This window comes from Dendrobates tinctorius, unplaced genomic scaffold (genome assembly GCF_039654945.1).
Source record: "Dendrobates tinctorius isolate UK_male_01 unplaced genomic scaffold, ASM3965494v1 ptg000097l, whole genome shotgun sequence".
Classification (NCBI taxonomy): Eukaryota; Metazoa; Chordata; class Amphibia; order Anura; family Dendrobatidae; genus Dendrobates; species Dendrobates tinctorius.
Genome location: NW_027361765.1, coordinates 15,652,720 through 15,671,229, shown reverse-complemented (window position 1 = coordinate 15,671,229; position 18,510 = coordinate 15,652,720). Strand labels below are relative to the sequence as shown.

The window sequence follows — 18,510 nt, the reverse complement described above, 5'->3', positions numbered from 1 at the left end:
AGACCTCTGGTTGTCATCCAACGAACCGGCGACCCGCGATCATGTGACGGAGTCACCGGTGGGCGGGTGTGCGGCCCGATAACCTGAAGCGCGAGTTAAATGCCACTGTCAGTGCTTGACAGCGGCAATTAATGGATTAATAGCCGCGAGTGGATTGTGCCTATTCCGTGCCCATGTCAGCTGTTCAAAACAGCTGACATGTCCCTGGAAAGATGTGGGCTCACCGCTGGAGCCCACATCAAAGGGAGGGAGTCCAACGTGAGCGTACTATTACGCCTGACCTGACGTTGGAAAGGGGTTAAAGCACCTCCTCCAGCATGGATGGAGGTGCCTGAGCAACGTAGTTAGCATGCTTGCTAGTTGTCAGGTTCCCTGTAACCGCCAGTCAGTCTACCTGTCCAGCACGTGTCTGGCCATACTTGCATGCCTATCTGTATTTCATCCCTACCACTTTGCACCTGTCAATATTCATCTGTGTACCATCATTACATCTGTGATCAGTTGAATCCTTAATAATTAATTTTACATCTCTAACTCTTTAAGATAGTTTACAATGATGATGTTGATGGTCAGTGCTTTTATTAATAGTAATCATAACATCCATGGACAATTGCATCAATATATCTTTACAAATTTACATTATATATACTACCTATATACACATACAGCATATTTACATGTTTGTTTACATTTCTAATTGTTTGCAGTTATTATGACAATCATTAATAATTCTAGTTATCTTGATCAGCAGCCAGATCATTAATTACTGTTACCTATATGACCACCTAGAATATTAATAATTATATTGAAGGTCAATTGGATTGTTAATAATCTTCAGGCTTATAGACAGACTGATAATTACCAGGAGTAAATCAGGGTCAGCCAATTCATTTCTAAGCATTATGCTGTAGATGGTCAATGTTAGGGGAGACATACCTGGATTTATTATTGGCAGCCGGTGTCAGGGGTGAGTCACAGTAGACTGGGCACATGATTGTGCTGGTGACAGCTGCAGCCAGGTAGCATCATAATGGGATGTGTAGGAGAGCAATTAGCAGGCTGCCTACACTGGCGGCGGAGGAGGCTGCAGAGAGGCTTAGGGGTTAATAGGAGGGAGTAGCAGAGCTAGGATTGTACAGGAGTTAGCAGCGAGTGGTTAATACAACTGTGGGGTCGGAGATAGTGGGGGGATCATGCATTCTGCAGGAAATGAGGATGCTGGAAGCCGGAGTGAGCAGTGTCTGTGATCGGGGCTAGTGAGCAGAATACAAGGGGTTATTATTTCCCAGATCCCCCTCCCCTCCTGACAGTACACTGGAGGAGTTGCATTCATTTGCAGAGCAGTCTGGCGTTGGCGACCACCAGGGAAAGCGCTGCTACCCAGGACTTGTCTCACCTCCTCCAGCAGCCCGATCGCTGTCCCCCGGCTCCAAATCCCCAGCTCCCATGTCTTCTCCCTCCTGTCTCTCCGCCCAGTGTTTATCCACAAGTGACTCCATCACACTCATGCACTGGTACCGTGCTCTGACAGCATGATGGTTTTGGGGAGCTTGCCCCTGACTGTAGCCTAGCTTCCAGGTGGTGTCCAATATCCAGGGGAACAGATGATAATCTGAGACCAAGAAGGAGGATTAACATAAGGCAGCTGGAGAAGACTTGCATGGATGAGGAGCTCTTCAGATGATGCTCTACACATATGGAGACCCCTAACACTGGGACCTGTCCCCTGCCTCTGCTCACTGACTCATGAATCATTTCTGTCCTTCCTTTCTCCATTGGGTGGGTGCATCCCTCTGTGCATTGTGCTCTTGAAAGTGATCGTGTTAGTAAGCCCTGAGTTCATTGTTGGATACCGTGCACTCCATCCGTCTTCTGGCATCACTTTGCTCCTGGTTCTGTATCATTCACAGGCTCAAGGTCTTTAGACAGATCTCCTTGCTTCTGCATCCTGTTCACTGTGACATCTCTACTGCTCGTTCTATTAAGGAGCTTAAACTCTTCACTGGGCATTGACTGATCATCCTGGGAGTTCGGGTCTAGGCAGCAGCTCCTATTTGTGGAGGTCCCATATTTTGCTACCTGTAGAAGGTCATTGCTTGTTCATGATGCCACTAAGTGCTCTTCCAGGCACCCGCTCTCTAAGCCCTGCTGCCCTATCGCGGAGCCTTTCCCGCCTTCGGGAATACCGGACTCGCTCCCGGATCATGTTGACCCTTGGGGTCTCACAGATGGTGCTTGGATGTCTCATTGTCGCTGTTAGCTTTGCAGCCCTGGCACTTACTACCTCTGCCAGAGTAAGGCACTCCTGTCCATTCTGGGCAGGATTTTCGGTAAGTTCATGATCCCTTTTTATCTATTACTATGAATGTGATATATTTCACTGATGCGCTACGACATTCGCGATTGTATTCTTCATGTGCAGCAAGGTGAGCTGCCTATCCATATCTAGATGATGACAAACTTTTATTTTGCCTGGCATCGGCTACATGTCGTGAAAGATTCCGCGAGGATGCAATATTTCATAGCAGTCAGAGTTATAACTACTAGCATGCCATTTTTCTTACAATATCTTGCCATGCAAATAGTACCTTGTTCTACATGACATGGAAAAGATGCCATGTATTCTTTTTATGTTTTTTCCTGTTTGTCAAAAATTTCTTAAATAAAGAAAAAAAAATAAAAAAAACATTTGAAATATCCACTAATACCAACAGTTATATGATTATGCAGAAAATTATTTTCATAAATATATATATATTTTTTTTTTTAATAAATGAATGTCATGTGTCCTACTATGTGTAAACAATTGTTACTGAATATCAGATCTTGGTAAACTTAGGTTCACAGAAATGGTCAAACTCAAATTATATGTGGATAACCCCATAAGTGACGGCTGATGGCGCTCTATTGTGATCTCTCATGTTGAATTTTTTTTTTGTCTCTTGTTGAACGAACGAGACACGTACCGCATGGCACAATCAGATAATATGGTCAGTCCTTTGCCACTTAAGCAGGACCGCTCTGTTATTTTAAACTCTAAAAAAACCCTGATCTGCTATAGTTTTGTTGTTTTGTCTGTTCTCATCGGATTGTTTATGACAGATACAACCATTAAAATGACAATCTGTACGACCGGCCGCGTTCTGACCAATCCAAACCCTAAATGGCTCTAGAATCACAACAGTTGGGAGACTTTATTGATTTGTATCAGAATGGTATAAACTCAACCTAAATGAACTGCTACTAAAGAATGAGAACTCCTTGGCTGAAATGCTAGGAATAGGCTGGCGCCAGAATTTCGAAGAATTATTCCCCAATGCCCAATGTGAACACACGCGTATCGCTGTGACCAATGTTCTTGTCTGGCTTGACGTGGTGATAATCTCTTTGCCGTAGACAGGTCTTTTCATGTTTCAGTGTCAACATGACTGTAGATGTTATCTGTGTGTATTTTGGAGTTAAAACGGGGTGTTATGAATACATTTGACTATTCCTCTTTCTCATGAAAAAAGGGATGCTTGAATAATAGGAAATTGCAATGTGTGTAGCACAGATTACCTGACACTACATCATTATCCGGCTGGGGATACATCAACATGTGAGATGCAGTTTAGGACTACGTGTAACTGAATACTCAAGAATCATTTGCCGAATGAACATAATTCAATATCTCTTTTTAAAGGCAACCTGTTGCCCCGGAATCATCTATGTACATGAAGGAAGAACAAATAGAAGGTTTCTTATTACTTTTTCAATGATGACCAGGTTTTCAGGCAGTATTGAAAAAACAAAAGAAATAATGGACTGGGTGAATGCTCATGGCTCATGTCCACTGTTCAGATGATAGTCATCCCTCTTATCCTGCCATTGTTTTGGGTAGAACGTCCTTCAACTCAACAGTGCGCATGTGTGGAAGAATAGCTGTTACCGCTCAGAGCTGTACCCCACCCAGATGACTGGAACAGAGCGCTAGTAGCATGATTTTAAGAATATTTTCTCTTTTCACTGGCTGCAATCTGCACCCAGGATAGGATTGAAAAGTTAAGAACAAACTGTAGACTGTGCTGCTATTGTCTCTTATATACAACATACTCCCTTTAAAAGCAAAGGCAAAAAAAATACTTGGAAATGTTGTCATTTTCTGTCAAATGAGGAGTCATCAGTTATGCTCATCTTTGAGACCCAGCTTTCCCAAAATCTTGAATAGTCAAACTGTTAAAGGGTTCGTGCTCATCGCGGTAATTTTGGTCTGAGTGCGATCCGACAAAACATTGGACTGCACTTGGACCAGCCAAGAGAATCAGATCACCCTATGCTCACATCTGATCAGAGTTTGATCAGTGTGTTGATATTCATAATTGGATGGTCGTCTTCACCTAGCCTTACAATGTAATACTTCAGAATTAGGCAGATTTGTTGGTTAGGAAAGTTGGTAATCCTTGAGAATGCTATAATGACAAAAGAGAATAAATCAAACAGTAATATTAACCTCTTATTCATTTGGATATCTGTAACGTAACTTAAATGGATTGTCATAAGAGATTATCTCTTTCAGATTGTGTTTGGCTCCCAATAGTTTTGGCAAACACATTTACCAAGAAAAGTCGATATTACCACTGTTGCTGCAGCCAAACATTATGTAGTATTACTTAGTGACCATTCGAGACTGTCTCAAAAGAAGCCCTTCGGTAATAAGGATCTGAACGTGGAAAACCCTCTGTGATGCTGCCCATTTTAAACCATAACTTTGAACATTGAGGCCAGTTTCACACATCAGATATTCACAGTCCATGTATGAACCACGATGTTTGGACCGACTGTGGTTCTGCTCACCTGAACTCGCCAACGTTACAGATCATGTAGAAGTAAACTGAACTTTTTTATCCTTACTTTTGTGGATATACAGTGGCTTGCAAAAGTATTCAACCTCTTTGGCTTTTTATCTATTTTTGTTACATTACAACTTGTGTTTAAATATTTTTGTAATCCGATTTGTGTGTGATGCATCAGCACTAAATAGTCTAAGTTGGTGAAGTAAAGTGAGAAAAATGTAGGCATAAGTTAAACTTATGGGATCAAATAACTAAAAATTGTCATGTGCATATATATATATATACACACATATATATATATATATATATATATATATTCACCCCTTTTGAAATGAAGTGACTAAAAATAGTTCTGGTGCAAGCAATCACCTTCACAAGTCAAATGCTTTGTGAAAGGAAGTCCACCTGTGTGCAATCTAAGTGTCACATGGTCTCTCTGTATAAACACACCTTTTCTGAAAAGGCCACAGGGGCAGCAACACCATTAACCAAGAGGCACCACTAACCAAACAATGCCATGAGGACGTAAGAGATCTCCAAACAAGTCAGGGACAAAGTTGTTGAGAAGTACAAGTCAGGGTTGGGTTTGAAAAATATATGCCAATCTCTGATAATCCCCAGTAGCACCAGCAAATCCATTATCATCAAATAGAAAAAACATGGTACCACAACAAGCCTGCCAAGAGAGGGCTGTCCCCCAAAACTCTCAGCCCGGGCAAGGAGGACATTTAACAGAGAAGGCAGCACAGAGACCAAAGGTAACCCTGAAGGAGCTAGAGAGTTCCCAACAAATACTGGAGTATCTGTCCATTTGACCACAATAAGCCGTACACTCTATACAGGTGGCCTTTATGGAAGAGTGGACAGAAAAAATACTTTGCTTATACACACAAATTGTAAGACTCATTTTGAGTTTGACAAAAGACAAGTGGGAAACTCCCCAAATGTACTGAGAAAGGTGATGACCACCAAGGTAAGCTCTTTATCTTGCGCAAAACCAAAACATTTCATCACCTCAAGAACACCATCCCCACAGTGAAACACTGCAATGGCAGCATCATGCTGTGGAGGTTTTTTGACAACAGGGACATGGAAAATGTTCAGAGTCCAGGGGAAGATGGATGGTGTGAATTACAGGGATATTTTTGAGCAAAACCGGTTTTATTCTGTCAGTTATTTGAGACTGGAACGGAGGTTCACCTTCCAACAAGCCAGTGACTCAAATAGTACTGCTAAAGCAACACTCAAGTGGTTTAAGGGGAAATGTGTAAATGTTTTGGAGAGGCCTAGTCAAAGCCCTGACCTTAATGTAATTGAGAATCTGTGGTCAGATTTGAAGATTGCCAGAGGAAACCATCTAACCTGAAGCAGTTTTGTCTTGAGGAATGGGCAAAAATCCCAGTGATAAGATATGGAAAGCTCCTAGAGACTTAACCAAAGTGACTATCAGCTGTGACTGCTGAAAAAGGAGGATCTACAAAGTACTGACTTTAGGGGGGTGAATAGTTATACACACTGAAGTTTTCAGTTATTTTTTCCTATTTGTTGTTTGCTTCACAATAAAGAGAAAACCAAATGTTCATTGTTGTAGGCATGTTCTTTACATGAACTGATGCAAACCCTAAAAAAAACAGTGAAAGTACAGGTTATTATGAGGTAGCAAAACACAAAAGAAAAATGGCAAGGGGGTAAATACTTTTGTAAGCCACCTTAGGGATATATGGTCTGGAAATCAGTCCATGCTTAGACTGTGAATATTAGGCTGGTTTCACATTAGCGCTTTTTAAGCGCACGCACGGCCGGGGGTAGCTCCGCCCCCGAGCCAGCTCTCTGCCCGGCGTGCCCGCCCCTTGCTTGTAGCGCCGCCTCCTAGCGGACAGCGGCGCCTGCAATCGGCGCACCCTATCTTTAGCATAGGGTGCGCAGATCGTGCGCAGGCCGTGCGCTAGTTGCGCTTTGACCTGCGCTGCGCACTTTTGACGGTGCGCCGTGCGCGCCAAAATCCGAAAAGTTCGATTTTTAGCGCGCACGGCGCACCGTCAAAAGTGCGCAGCGCAGGTCAAAGCGCAACTAGCGCACGGCCTGCGCACGATCTGCGCACCCTATGCTAAAGATAGGGTAAGCCGATCGCAGGCGCCGCTGTCCGCTAGGAGGCGGCGCTACAAGCAAGGGGCGGGCACGCCGGGCAGAGAGCCGGCTCGGGGGCGGAGCTACCCCCGGCCGTGCGTGCGCTTAAAAAGCGCTAATGTGAAACCAGCCTTAGACGTATGAAACCTGCATATAAGGGAAAATGGTAAGTAGGACTACATGGCACTGAACTCCATTGTTCTAGTTCTACATGAGATTTAGTACCTAAAACAGTTGTCAGTTTTAAGGCTATGTTCCCACATGCGGAATTCCACATGCGTAATTCCCGCGAAAAACTAGCGTTTTGCAAGCGTAATTAGCTTGCAGAATACTAGCGCTTTCCAAGCGATCTGTAGCATCGCTTGGAAAACTGATTGACAGGTTGGTCACACTCGTCAAACATAGTGTTTTGAGGAGTGTGACCAATTTTTTAATATTGATGCTGCCTATGCGGCATCAATAGTAAAAAGATATAATGTTAAAAATAATAAAAAAAAATAAAAATCGTGATATTCTCACCTTTCGGCGTCCCCCGCAGCATTACCAGGTCTCAGCGATGCTCCTGGCAAGTCCCGTTCCCAGGGATGCTTTGCAACAATGACCCCAGATGAAGCAGCATCTCGCGAGACCACTACGTCATCACAGGTCATTGTCGCAAGGCATCGCTGGGAACGGGGCTTGCCGGGAGCATCGCTGAGGCCTGGGGATGCTGTGGGGGCCGCTGGAAGGTGAGAATAACACAATTTTTTATTTTAATTCTATTTTTACAGGGCTATGGTACCCAGGGCCTGGAGGAGAGTCTCCTCTCCTCCAGACCCTGGGTACCATCCGCACATTTTCCACTTACTTAGTGGAACAATGCATTCCTATGTGTGCGGAATTCCCACGATTCTGCAAAAAGAATGAGCCTGCTGCATATTTTTCCACGATGCAATTCCGCCGTGGAAAAATACGCAGCATTAGCACAGCATGTGCGGAATGCCATTTAATACAATGGGTTGCTTATTTTATGCGTTTTTTCAGTGAAAACACAAAATCCGCGGGAATTCCGCACGTGGGAACATAGCCTAAAAGCTTGTCCATTCTTGTATTTAAAGGAGTTATTCCATCATTAAATAAAATTCATTGTATAGAATCAAGATATCTATGAACCACTGTGCTAGTAAAATTGGTGTAAAGTTGAAGGATCTGGTCCCAAGTATGTATATAATATCAATCCGCTGCTTTCAAGAAAGACTGATCATGATCCTTAAGTCTATAAAAAGTTATCACTCATTCACAGGATAGGTGGTATTTTCTAGATCTGTGGGGGTCAAATGGATATAACCTGCCCCAATAGCAAAGGATGTGTAACTTTTGATGTCCATTTGAATGGAACAACAGTGCACATGCTTGACTGTCCTACCATTTATCCTATATTGAACTATTGGAGTCAGCTGAGCACTGTATCCAAAGACACTCAATGGAGCAATAGTCGAGCATTTGTACTACTGCTTCATTGAACTAGAGATCGGAAGTCCCTAATTCTTGCAATTGTTGGAGGTCATAACGGTTGGAACCCCACCAATTTAATAGTAGTCCTAAGGATAGATGTTAACTTTTTCTTAGTGGAATAACCCATTAATCGCATAATATTTTGTTGAGTCAAGATGCTTACAGACATATATTGATACTTCATCTCAACTTTTGATCCATCCAAAGATCTGTATACAAAGTATCTGACTGCAAAGCATCAAGGAGTGAACGGTAACCTGGTGCAGAATGCCCATTCTGTAGCACCACAAACCTACAACTACATCATGCTATTGCTCCCTACTGGATACTGGTAGTCAGATTCTCTTGATAAAGATGCTTGGACAGATTGAAATGTTTGCTGAGTGGACATGACAATTTCTGACTTTAATTGTCCCATTGTTATATCTGCTGCCCGCCATTGTTTGGAAACCCCAGATTCAGAATCCAAGTCTCCGATTCATCATGGTGTTTATGCCAGAATTCTTATGTAACGCATCGCTTCAAATGTCGCAACATGATGTGCAAAAATTGTGCAATTTTGGGGATTTTTGCTACAGGTTTGGGCAGATTTTTAAAATTGGGTGGAGCCGGGGTGAAGTGAGGGTGGGATGAGATGTCGACAAATTGATAAAGGCAGAATTCCTTACTCCAGAAATAGTACTCCAGACCATGAATTCAGTAACATTTCTGGCGAGGCGCATGGAGGTACATGCCACTGATAAGTTGCGCCTAATTCATTAAGTAGAGTGCACCACTTAATAAATTAGGTGCATCTTACTCCTGCATGCCCCTCATTAAAACCTACATATGGAACATCAGTCTTAATGGATCAGAGCCAATTGTATAGAAACTGACACTGCCTGAAAATCACTAGACTTGACTGACCAAAGCAGATCTAGCAGTGACTTGTGATTTTTTTTTTTTTTTTTTTAAAGGAAGTGTCCTCCTTTTATTTCTATTTATGCCCTTGTACTCCCTTTAATTAAATCTATCAGTCCTATGCAAATCACAACCAATTTGTGCAAGCAGAAACTTATTTATAGTTTCACTCTACTTCAGAGGGGTCATTTCTGGTGTACTTCACACTTCTGCCAAAGTGCTGGAACCAGTAATACTTTTTTTTAATGGCTGCCTTTAACCATTACATATACTACATGGCTGAAACCTAGCAGTACTAGTTATAATGGCTGGAGATCAACATTGCACACTCAATAACGCCGATTGCTAGACAGTTCTCTGTGGACCTGTCCTCCAATAGGGATGAACTGCGACTTCACCATGGGTGTAGTACAGACTCACAATGTTGCCATTTGGTGGTTTGCTTGGAATTGCATAGTGTCCACTAGAGGGGGCACAGAGCCATAATATGGAGGCTGTATGAAACCCCATTAAGTATGAGACAGGAAAGATTTATATCTTTGTATTAAGTATGAGTAGATGAGCCCTTAGTTGTATGCCTGTTTATTTCAGCTAGGGAATATAAGTAGCGACATATGAATAAATATTTAGTTTCTGGGATTTCACCAATGCTCAAATAAATGATTATATTTCTAGTAAAATACCTGCTGACACTTTCTAATTAATAGGGGTTTATGTTCCAGGATCACATTTACATAGCAGGAAAACCAATAATGGCAGCTCTGGATTCAGAAGATTGTTTCTTATGAAATGTATGAAGCAGTAAAATCTTTGATACAGGTAACAATATGGATTCTATAGGAGATTGTATAGAAAGGTTCTTACTCTTGCAGAAGCAGTATAGAAGTTTGGGTCAGAAGTGACTTATTGATTCACAAGTTTGCTTCTGGGTCATGATAGAGTCTTTTGCTAATTTTTCCCAAATCTACAGCCCCCAGTTGCCTTCTCTTTCTGTTACTGGTTCCTCATCCCATGCTACTTAATTTATGGAGAGAAGAAAATGAGCTGTGATTCTGTTTTTCCCCTGAGGGGACCCACAGAGCAGCCGGCAAATCTGCTGCAGATGCTTCAAGGACAAGGGCATTTTACTTGTAGAAAAACAGTGAACTAACCCTTTTCTCCAGCAGGTTGTGGAAATCCGGATTGACCAAGCATTCTTTGTATACTCTGTTCACAAAGCCATCTGCAAAGGTGTCAGTGCTCAATATGGCTTGTATGGGGGAAACGGCGCAGCTCTCACTAAGAACCACAAGTCTCCGCTCCAGACTTTTATAGGCTCATAATCCTAGTCATACTTGTTGTGACTTTATAGCTCATGTAATTCTGTGGGTGAGAAATATATACAGCTTTTCAGAGAATTTGCAGTAAGGAATATTACATCTATGAAACGATAGCCCTGCTCTGGAACTTTGAGATAAATGGTAGCTGTATGTGTTGTATTAGATCTGTGGTATGTTTTCTTATCGGCTTCATAGTTATTTAAAAATATATATATTTCAAGCAAAACTTTCCTTTCAGATAACATGCTATGTAAGTATATAATTGGACAAAAGAGAAAAGACGATCTAGTGAAAGTGTCCATTTAAGGTTGCCATTGGATGAGTGTTGTCCGAACCTGCTCATTTCAGTGGGAACGGATAAGTGTCTGATGGCAGATGTTGGGAAAAGAGAGGTGGGACATATTGAATTTCAACATACCTGGTTCTTTTTTTTATGGAAAGGTGTCAGGCAGAATACATGCTGAGTATGCATGTGTAATTGAGGGGAATAGCTTTTGGCTTAACAAACATGCTTTAAAATTTGTTGCATTTTTTTATGTATATTACTAGCTGGAGAGCCCGCGTTGCCCGGGCATGGTAACTAATAACTAACTACGGTTAGTTATAACAAATCATAATGATTGATATATATATATATATACACTGTGTATAGCCCCGCCCACTCCACATAGCCACATTCACTATAATATTCCACATCATCCTGTCAACCAGAGCCACCAGACAACTAACCCTAATATCCCACATCATCCTGTCAGTGCCACTGGACTACTACCCCTAATATCCCACATCATCCCATCAGAGCCACCAGACTACTAACCCCTAATATCCCACATCATCCCGTCAGCTAGAGCCCCCAGAGTACTATAATATCCCACATCTTCCCATCAGAGCCACCAGACTACTACCCTTAATATCCCACATCATCCCATCAGCCAGAGCCACCAGACAACTACCACTAATATCTCACATCATTCCATCAGAGCCACCAGACTACTACCACTAATATCCCACATCATTCCATCAGTGCCTCCAGACTACTACCCCTAATATCCCACAGCATCCCATCAGAGCCACCAGACTACTAACCCCTAATATCACACATCATCCCGTCAGCTAGAGCCACCAGAGTGCTATAACTAATATCCCACATCATTCCATCAGAGCCACCAGACTACTACCCCTAATATCCCACATCATCCCATCAGCCAGAGCCACCAGACAACTACCACTAATATCTCACATCATTCCATCAGAGCCACCAGACTACTACCACTAATATCCCACATCATTCCATCAGTGCCTCCAGACTACTACCCCTAATATCCCACATCATCCCATCAGAGCCACCAGACTACTAACCCCTAATATCACACATCATCCCGTCAGCTAGAGCCACCAGAGTGCTATAACTAATATCCCACATCTTCCCATCAGAGCCACCAGACTACTACCCCTAATATCCCACATCATCCCATCAGCCAGAGCCACCAGACAACTACCACTAATATCCCACATCATTCCATCAGAGCCACCAGACTACTACCCCTAATATCCCACATCATCCCGTCAGCCAGAGCCACCAGACAACTACCTCTAATATCCCACATCATTCCATCAGAGCCACCAGACTACTACCACTAATATCCCACATCACCCCTCAAAGCCATCAGACTACTACCCCTAATATCCCACATCATCCCGTCAGCCAGAGCCACCGGAGTACTATAACTAATATCCCACATCTTCCCATCAGAGCCACTGGACTACTACCCTTAATATCCCACATCATCCCGTCAGAGCTACCGGACTACTACCCCTAATATCCCACATCATCCTGTCAGCCAGAGCTACCAGACTACCAGTAATATCCCACATCATCCAATCAGAGCCACCAGACTACTACCCCTAATATGCCACATCATCCCGTCAGCCTGGGGTCATTATCAGGGATCCCTTTAAGAGAGGCCTGGTGTCAGAACCAGAGCGCTGAATGGATTTGCCCTATCTTCCATACCAGGGATCACTTTAAGAGGGAAGATGTGCCTATGGGACTATGGGATGGAGGATGTGTGATGGGTATATGGGAACCGGAGGGGGTTATTCATTTCTGTCATGTGCTTTCTGCTCTTTTCTAGGCGGCAGACAATGGCTGGGAGCCTATGTTCCCAGGGATGCTAGATTTCTCCCACAAGGTCAGTGTCTGCTGAGGTGTTGTGGAGTGGGAAAACTGTTTCTCATAGCAACCAATCAGAGCTCAGCTTCTTTTAAACAGCTCGGATGAAATGAAAGATGCTTAGTGATTGGGTGAGGCTATGTACATTTATAGCTTGTTATCAAAACCTTTTCTATACGTGAAGGTAAGTGGCGCTCCACAAATGAGCAACCTTATATTAAGAGTAAAAGCTCAGTATGTAATGGCCCTCAAAGCTGGCTGACAAGTGGGAGCCTAGAAGGAAACAGCGTCTATGATGTCCATATGCCCAATTTATCTCTTACTGATTACAGATACACTTTTACATAGATTTTTTTAAAATTATTCATCTGCCTCCTAAATATAAAGTTAAGCAACTGTCTAAATAGTCTTATTTTTTTTTTAACGTTTTGCTGATGGAATGTGTCCTTAAGTCATTTATATAGCTGACTGCTTTAAAAATAATGTTACAAATTCATCTATGTTCCTGCTCCATTCAGTCTGCTCTTTTTGATTAGAGATAGCATTGAAAGGAAGAATTACCCACAGATTGTAAGAATGTAAAGTCAACTTGATTTTTTTTTAATTTTTCTGGACAGCTTATCAAAAAAAATCACAAACAATATTTTTTACAACCGCAATGGAAAACCATCATAAATCACTATGATTATAAGTGACCCATATCTGCAGCCTATAATTCTGATATGAAGACATCAGCCTCATTTACCATAAACTGTAAAATGATGAAAGTTATAGTCAAAATAATCTGTTTAAGTGTCTGCACCTTCAAAATAATCACTGAATTTCTGGACGGTTTGCAACCCTGGTGTAGGGCAGAGAAACCATCTGCAGTTTCAGAGAGCGTAGAGAAAATTGACTATAGAAAAGGAAAAGGCATATAAAGAGGAAAGAAGTACAGGATAGAAGCTGATATGAGGATCCTGTATGTACAAAGACTTCTGGTGCAGCCTGTATTATTGAGAGGGACACTCCCACAAGAGAAAAAACTGAAATAAACTAATTACAAACCTTGGATGGATTAGATAATAAATTGGGAATAAAAAAAATGTTTTTATTAAAGGACTATTATTCCTAATTTTATGCAGCAGCATCAATACAGTATCAATACATGGCAGTCAATTATATTTGATTTTATATATAATGTATTTTCAACTGTTATTACAAAAATATACTAGAAATCCCCTGGTATATTAAGTAAATTTCAGCCACTGCATCAGTATATGAATTCTGCAGGGAATATTCAGAATAATTACCATACAGCTGGCTCAGTATTCGCAGGTCAGTGCTCTGAGGCACAATTTGATGTACTTTACCAGAAGACTTTTCTTTTTTCAGAAAATAGAGCTACCAGGTATGATTGAGTAATAAAAGAAGGAAACGGGAAAGGAGAGATACTTTAGTTTTTGATTTATATGGTGCTAAAATTTAACTTTTGAGGAATAATATCAATTATCTCCAGATGAATCAGATGAATTGCAATGTTTTTTTGATAAAGCTTTTTTTTAAAGGAGTTTTCCCACAGGCAAAGCCACATTTTAATTAACATTTTAATCAATAGATCTTTGATTAATAATACGTCCCACAATTTGATGTGTTAAAAAATAATGTTCCTGTGCTGAGATAATCTTAGAAATGTGCCCCTGCTGTGTACTGTGTAATGGCTGTGTCTGACCGTACAGGGATATGGTCTGATCATACCATATCTCTTGGGTAGGGGGGAAGGAAAGGAGAGTATACAGACAGGACAGGTGATTCTTTTTGGGAGGTGAAACGTTTTTTTAAAAAACAGGCAGCAAAATGATTTACCTCACAAAACAAATTAGCTGTGATCCTGTGCCTTAATGTATACTCTTCTGCTTCTCCCCCTCCCCAGGAGCTGTGATATGGTCAGACCATGTTCCTGTATGGTCAGACACAGCCATTACACAGTACACAGCAGGGACACATTTATAAGATTATCGCAGCACAGGAACATTTTTTTAAACACATCAAATTGTTGGAATTATTATTATTTCAACATCTATTGGTTAAAATGAAGTTTGTGGGATAACCTCTGTCATTATTACATATCTACTATCTGTAAAGACTGGTTGCAGTTAGTTTCTGGCATCAACCTTTTGGTGATATATCCATGAAGTGATCATAATATAAACACTTGTAGGCATGTTATGGAGTTTGTGTATTTTAAAATCATTCTTTTTGTGTTGTGTTTGCTCAGATCTAAACTACCAAATGTTAAAGAGGCCTTAGACGAGTATGTCGTATTACCGTATCATGTATTGCAATGACTGTCATTCTATTATTGTAGATAATGTTTTATACATGTAGTCAAAGAAGCAGCTTTCTACAATACTAATATCCATGAGAATATATTGGAAACTATTCCCAAATTTTTCTATTTCATCAGTTTCTCTCAAAATATTCTCATTATGCATCTCAGCTTTGATAACTTAATTAAGGACCATCTGTCACTGTTTTTGAGTCATCATGATCTATTCTAGCCTATAGGATAATCAAAAAAATTGAAGTGGATGAACTCATCTGTGAAAGGTGCACTTTGGTGTTAATGAGTCTAAAGATTTCTTTGAACGAGTCAGATGGGCGGATATCGTAGATTTATTTAGTTAGGGCTTTGACCAAATACGTTAACCGGTGGCATGTAATTTGTTCTGACCGGCCAAGCCTATAGAAAGGCTTGATATGAGGGTATGTGCGTTTAAATAACATTCATGAGGAAATATTAAATATAATTATTGGTGGTTTATGTTAAATTCTCCATGAAAGCAACATGAAAATTGCTACATAGATTATATGACAGGCTAAACAATTTGTTACCAGGATACTTTTGGTTTCTAAAATTACTGTAGCATTTGCATAACTACTTCTGTATTATGAAGTTAAGATTCACATGTTTCTATCAGTGGGAATATGTACGGTAATTAACGCATTCTTAAAATGGTTTCTGGTATATTATGACACTAAACACAACTGGCTTTTTCTTCCTTTCATTGTCCCTTATTTCTAGCATAAGGATATGTTACTAGTAGAGTTGAGCGACTTTTGGTTTTTTAGGGTCGCGTTTCGTTTCGTGAAACCCGACTTTTCCAAAAGTCGGGTCGAGCAAGATCGTCCGATTATAGGGAAAAGTCGGGGTCGTCCCGAAACACGAAACCCAATGTAAGTCAATGGGGAATAAAAGTCGGCAGTGAGAGGAGGACAGGAAACACACCTACAGTGCCCATTTGAATGCCAAAAGCATCAATTCTTCTTACTTAAGCTTGTCAACCTTAATTAACTTCATAATACAAGTTACGCACTGAAAAATGGGGGTTATTTGGCTAAAGTTGTGGGGGGGGCTCGCTGCAGGTTTTCATGTGCCCTGGGCGAAAGAGCGCCCCTTTAACACATACCAAAACTCATCATGCTCCGATACGGCAGAGAAATAGCGGTATAGTACAATGAAAAATACCTCACTTTTTACATCTCATGACGAGGCCCATCTATTTCTCCATACAGAATCATTGGTCCCATATAATGTTTGAAACAGTATATGATGAGCTCCACATAATGCTACAGTATATGTTGGTCCCCATGGATGAAGCTCCACTGTCTTATGGGCCCAAATAATGCTCCAAACATAATGGGCCCCACTTCTAATGCTCTAGTGTATAATGGGCCATGTAAATGCTGCTCCAGTGTCTGATGTCCACCTTTGGAATGTTCCAGTGTATGGTGGGCCCCATCTATCATTCTCCAGAGTATAGTGCTCCCCAAAAATTGCTGTCCCAACATTGAAAACAATGAAATAAGTCTCCTCGCTAGGGAATCCCTGTACTTGTCTGGATTCCTCGTCGTCCCCATCTTCCATCTCACTGCACAGTATTTCAACTTTGCAAGTGCTGTGATCCTGAGCAAGCAGGGGGGGCCCACTCGTTGGCGATGGCACTGGCACAGGGCCCCTGATAGTACGGTGGTGTGTCTGATGGCGGGTGGGCCGAACCTGCACTTTCATCTGCAGCTTCCTCTTTGTCACCGTGTAAGATGGAACTGTATATGGGAAGGGTAACCTGAGTTTCATCAGGGTCAGATTCAGGTCGTGTAGCGTGCGAGGGGAATGTAGTGGTCTGGGTCAATGTACCAGCAGATTCATCGAGCAGTGGCTGGGCATCAGTGCACTTGTGTCGCCCCCAGGAGTACGGTCGCCACAGTGGCATTACCTTCTTCCTAGGGAGTGTGATGTCATGCTTGGGAGCAACGAAGGATCTCTCTAGCAGGTTAACTGATTGGGCGGCGTTATTCCCACGAGTCATGACCCTCCAAACAGCGTTCATGAAGGCAAAGTGTTTGTTTTACGTGGACATACCTTAAAGGAATGTCCAGAAGGGCACCACCAGGAGTGGAGCCTACGGTTAAATTCGACTCCACCTGGGAAACCTCAACCATGCCAGCTACAGAACAGATGCACACATTGCAAGCTTAATTCCGTTAACGATCGAGACTCCGTCATGCCCCGCGGTCCGAGTCCGGCTTACTAGAGGGACACGTGAGGCTCTGGCACATGAGATTGGCCAATAACTGGTGTGTCATGCCCTTACATGTCCGTGGCTGCATGTGCGCTACACTGAAAAGGCCAGCGTTTGTCGCTTACAGGTGCAGATAACCCGCTGAACAACGTTAGTGATGGGGATCACTGATTACAATTATTACCCGTGAACAATGATTTCCCAGTAAGTGCAGGTCAACCGCAGTTCCGGAATTAGGCCTAACCGTCATTCCTGAAAAAATGAAAAACTTACGTGTGCAAACCACAGGTGCTGTAGCTTGCTTAACAGCTCGCCAGCCGTTCTCACGCCCAGTATGGATTACACGTGATTGCACAAAGGTGAGAAAGGGTACCGTATGCCCAGATAACATGTATGGATAGCGTACACATTCAAAATATATGTCTATACATCAGGAGGCAGGCTCAGACGGTGTTAGGCCCAGTATGGATTGCATGTGATTGCACAAAGGTTAGAAAGGGTACCGTATCCCCGGATAACATGTATGGATAGCGTACACATTCAAAATATGTCTCAGGAGGCAGGCTCAGACGGTGTTAGGCCCAGTATGGATTGCACGTGATTGCACAAAGGTTAGAAAGGGTACTGTATCCCCGGATAACATGTATGGATAGCGTACACATTCAAAATATATGTCTCAGGAGGCAGGCTCAGACGGTGTTAGGCCCAGTATGGATTGCACGTGATTGCACAAAGGTTAGAAAGGGTACCGTATCCCCGGATAACATGTATGGATAGCGTACACATTCAAAATATGTCTCAGGAGGCAGGCTCAGACGGTGTTAGGCCCAGTATGGATTGCACGTGATTGCACAAAGGTTAGAAAGGGTACTGTATCCCCGGATAACATGTATGGATAGCGTACACATTCAAAATATATGTCTCAGGAGGCAGGCTCAGACGGTTTTAGGCCCAGTATGGATTGCACGTGATTGCACAAAGGTTAGAAAGGGTACCGTTTCCCCGGATAACATGTATGGATAGCGTACACATTCAAAATATATGTCTCAGGAGGCAGGCTCAGACGGTGTTAGGCCCAGTATGGATTGCACGTGATTGCACAA

At 42.2% G+C, this 18,510-nt stretch overlaps 1 protein-coding gene across 2 annotated transcripts in view; it reads left to right on the top strand.

Moving 5' to 3' along the window:
* The first annotated feature begins 1,137 nt into the window (after positions 1-1,137).
* The window catches only part of ENTREP2 (endosomal transmembrane epsin interactor 2), a 1,465,465-nt gene continuing 1,448,092 nt past the window's right edge, over positions 1,138-18,510 (top strand). Inside the window, exon 1 of one of the 2 annotated variants that reach the window (XM_073586920.1) lies at positions 1,138-2,330. In XM_073586920.1, coding sequence (XP_073443021.1) covers positions 2,103-2,330 — 228 coding nt within the window. In that variant the 5' untranslated portion in view covers positions 1,138-2,102. The remainder of the gene's footprint in view (positions 2,331-18,510) is intronic. The other variant, XM_073586919.1, reaches the window with a different exon arrangement.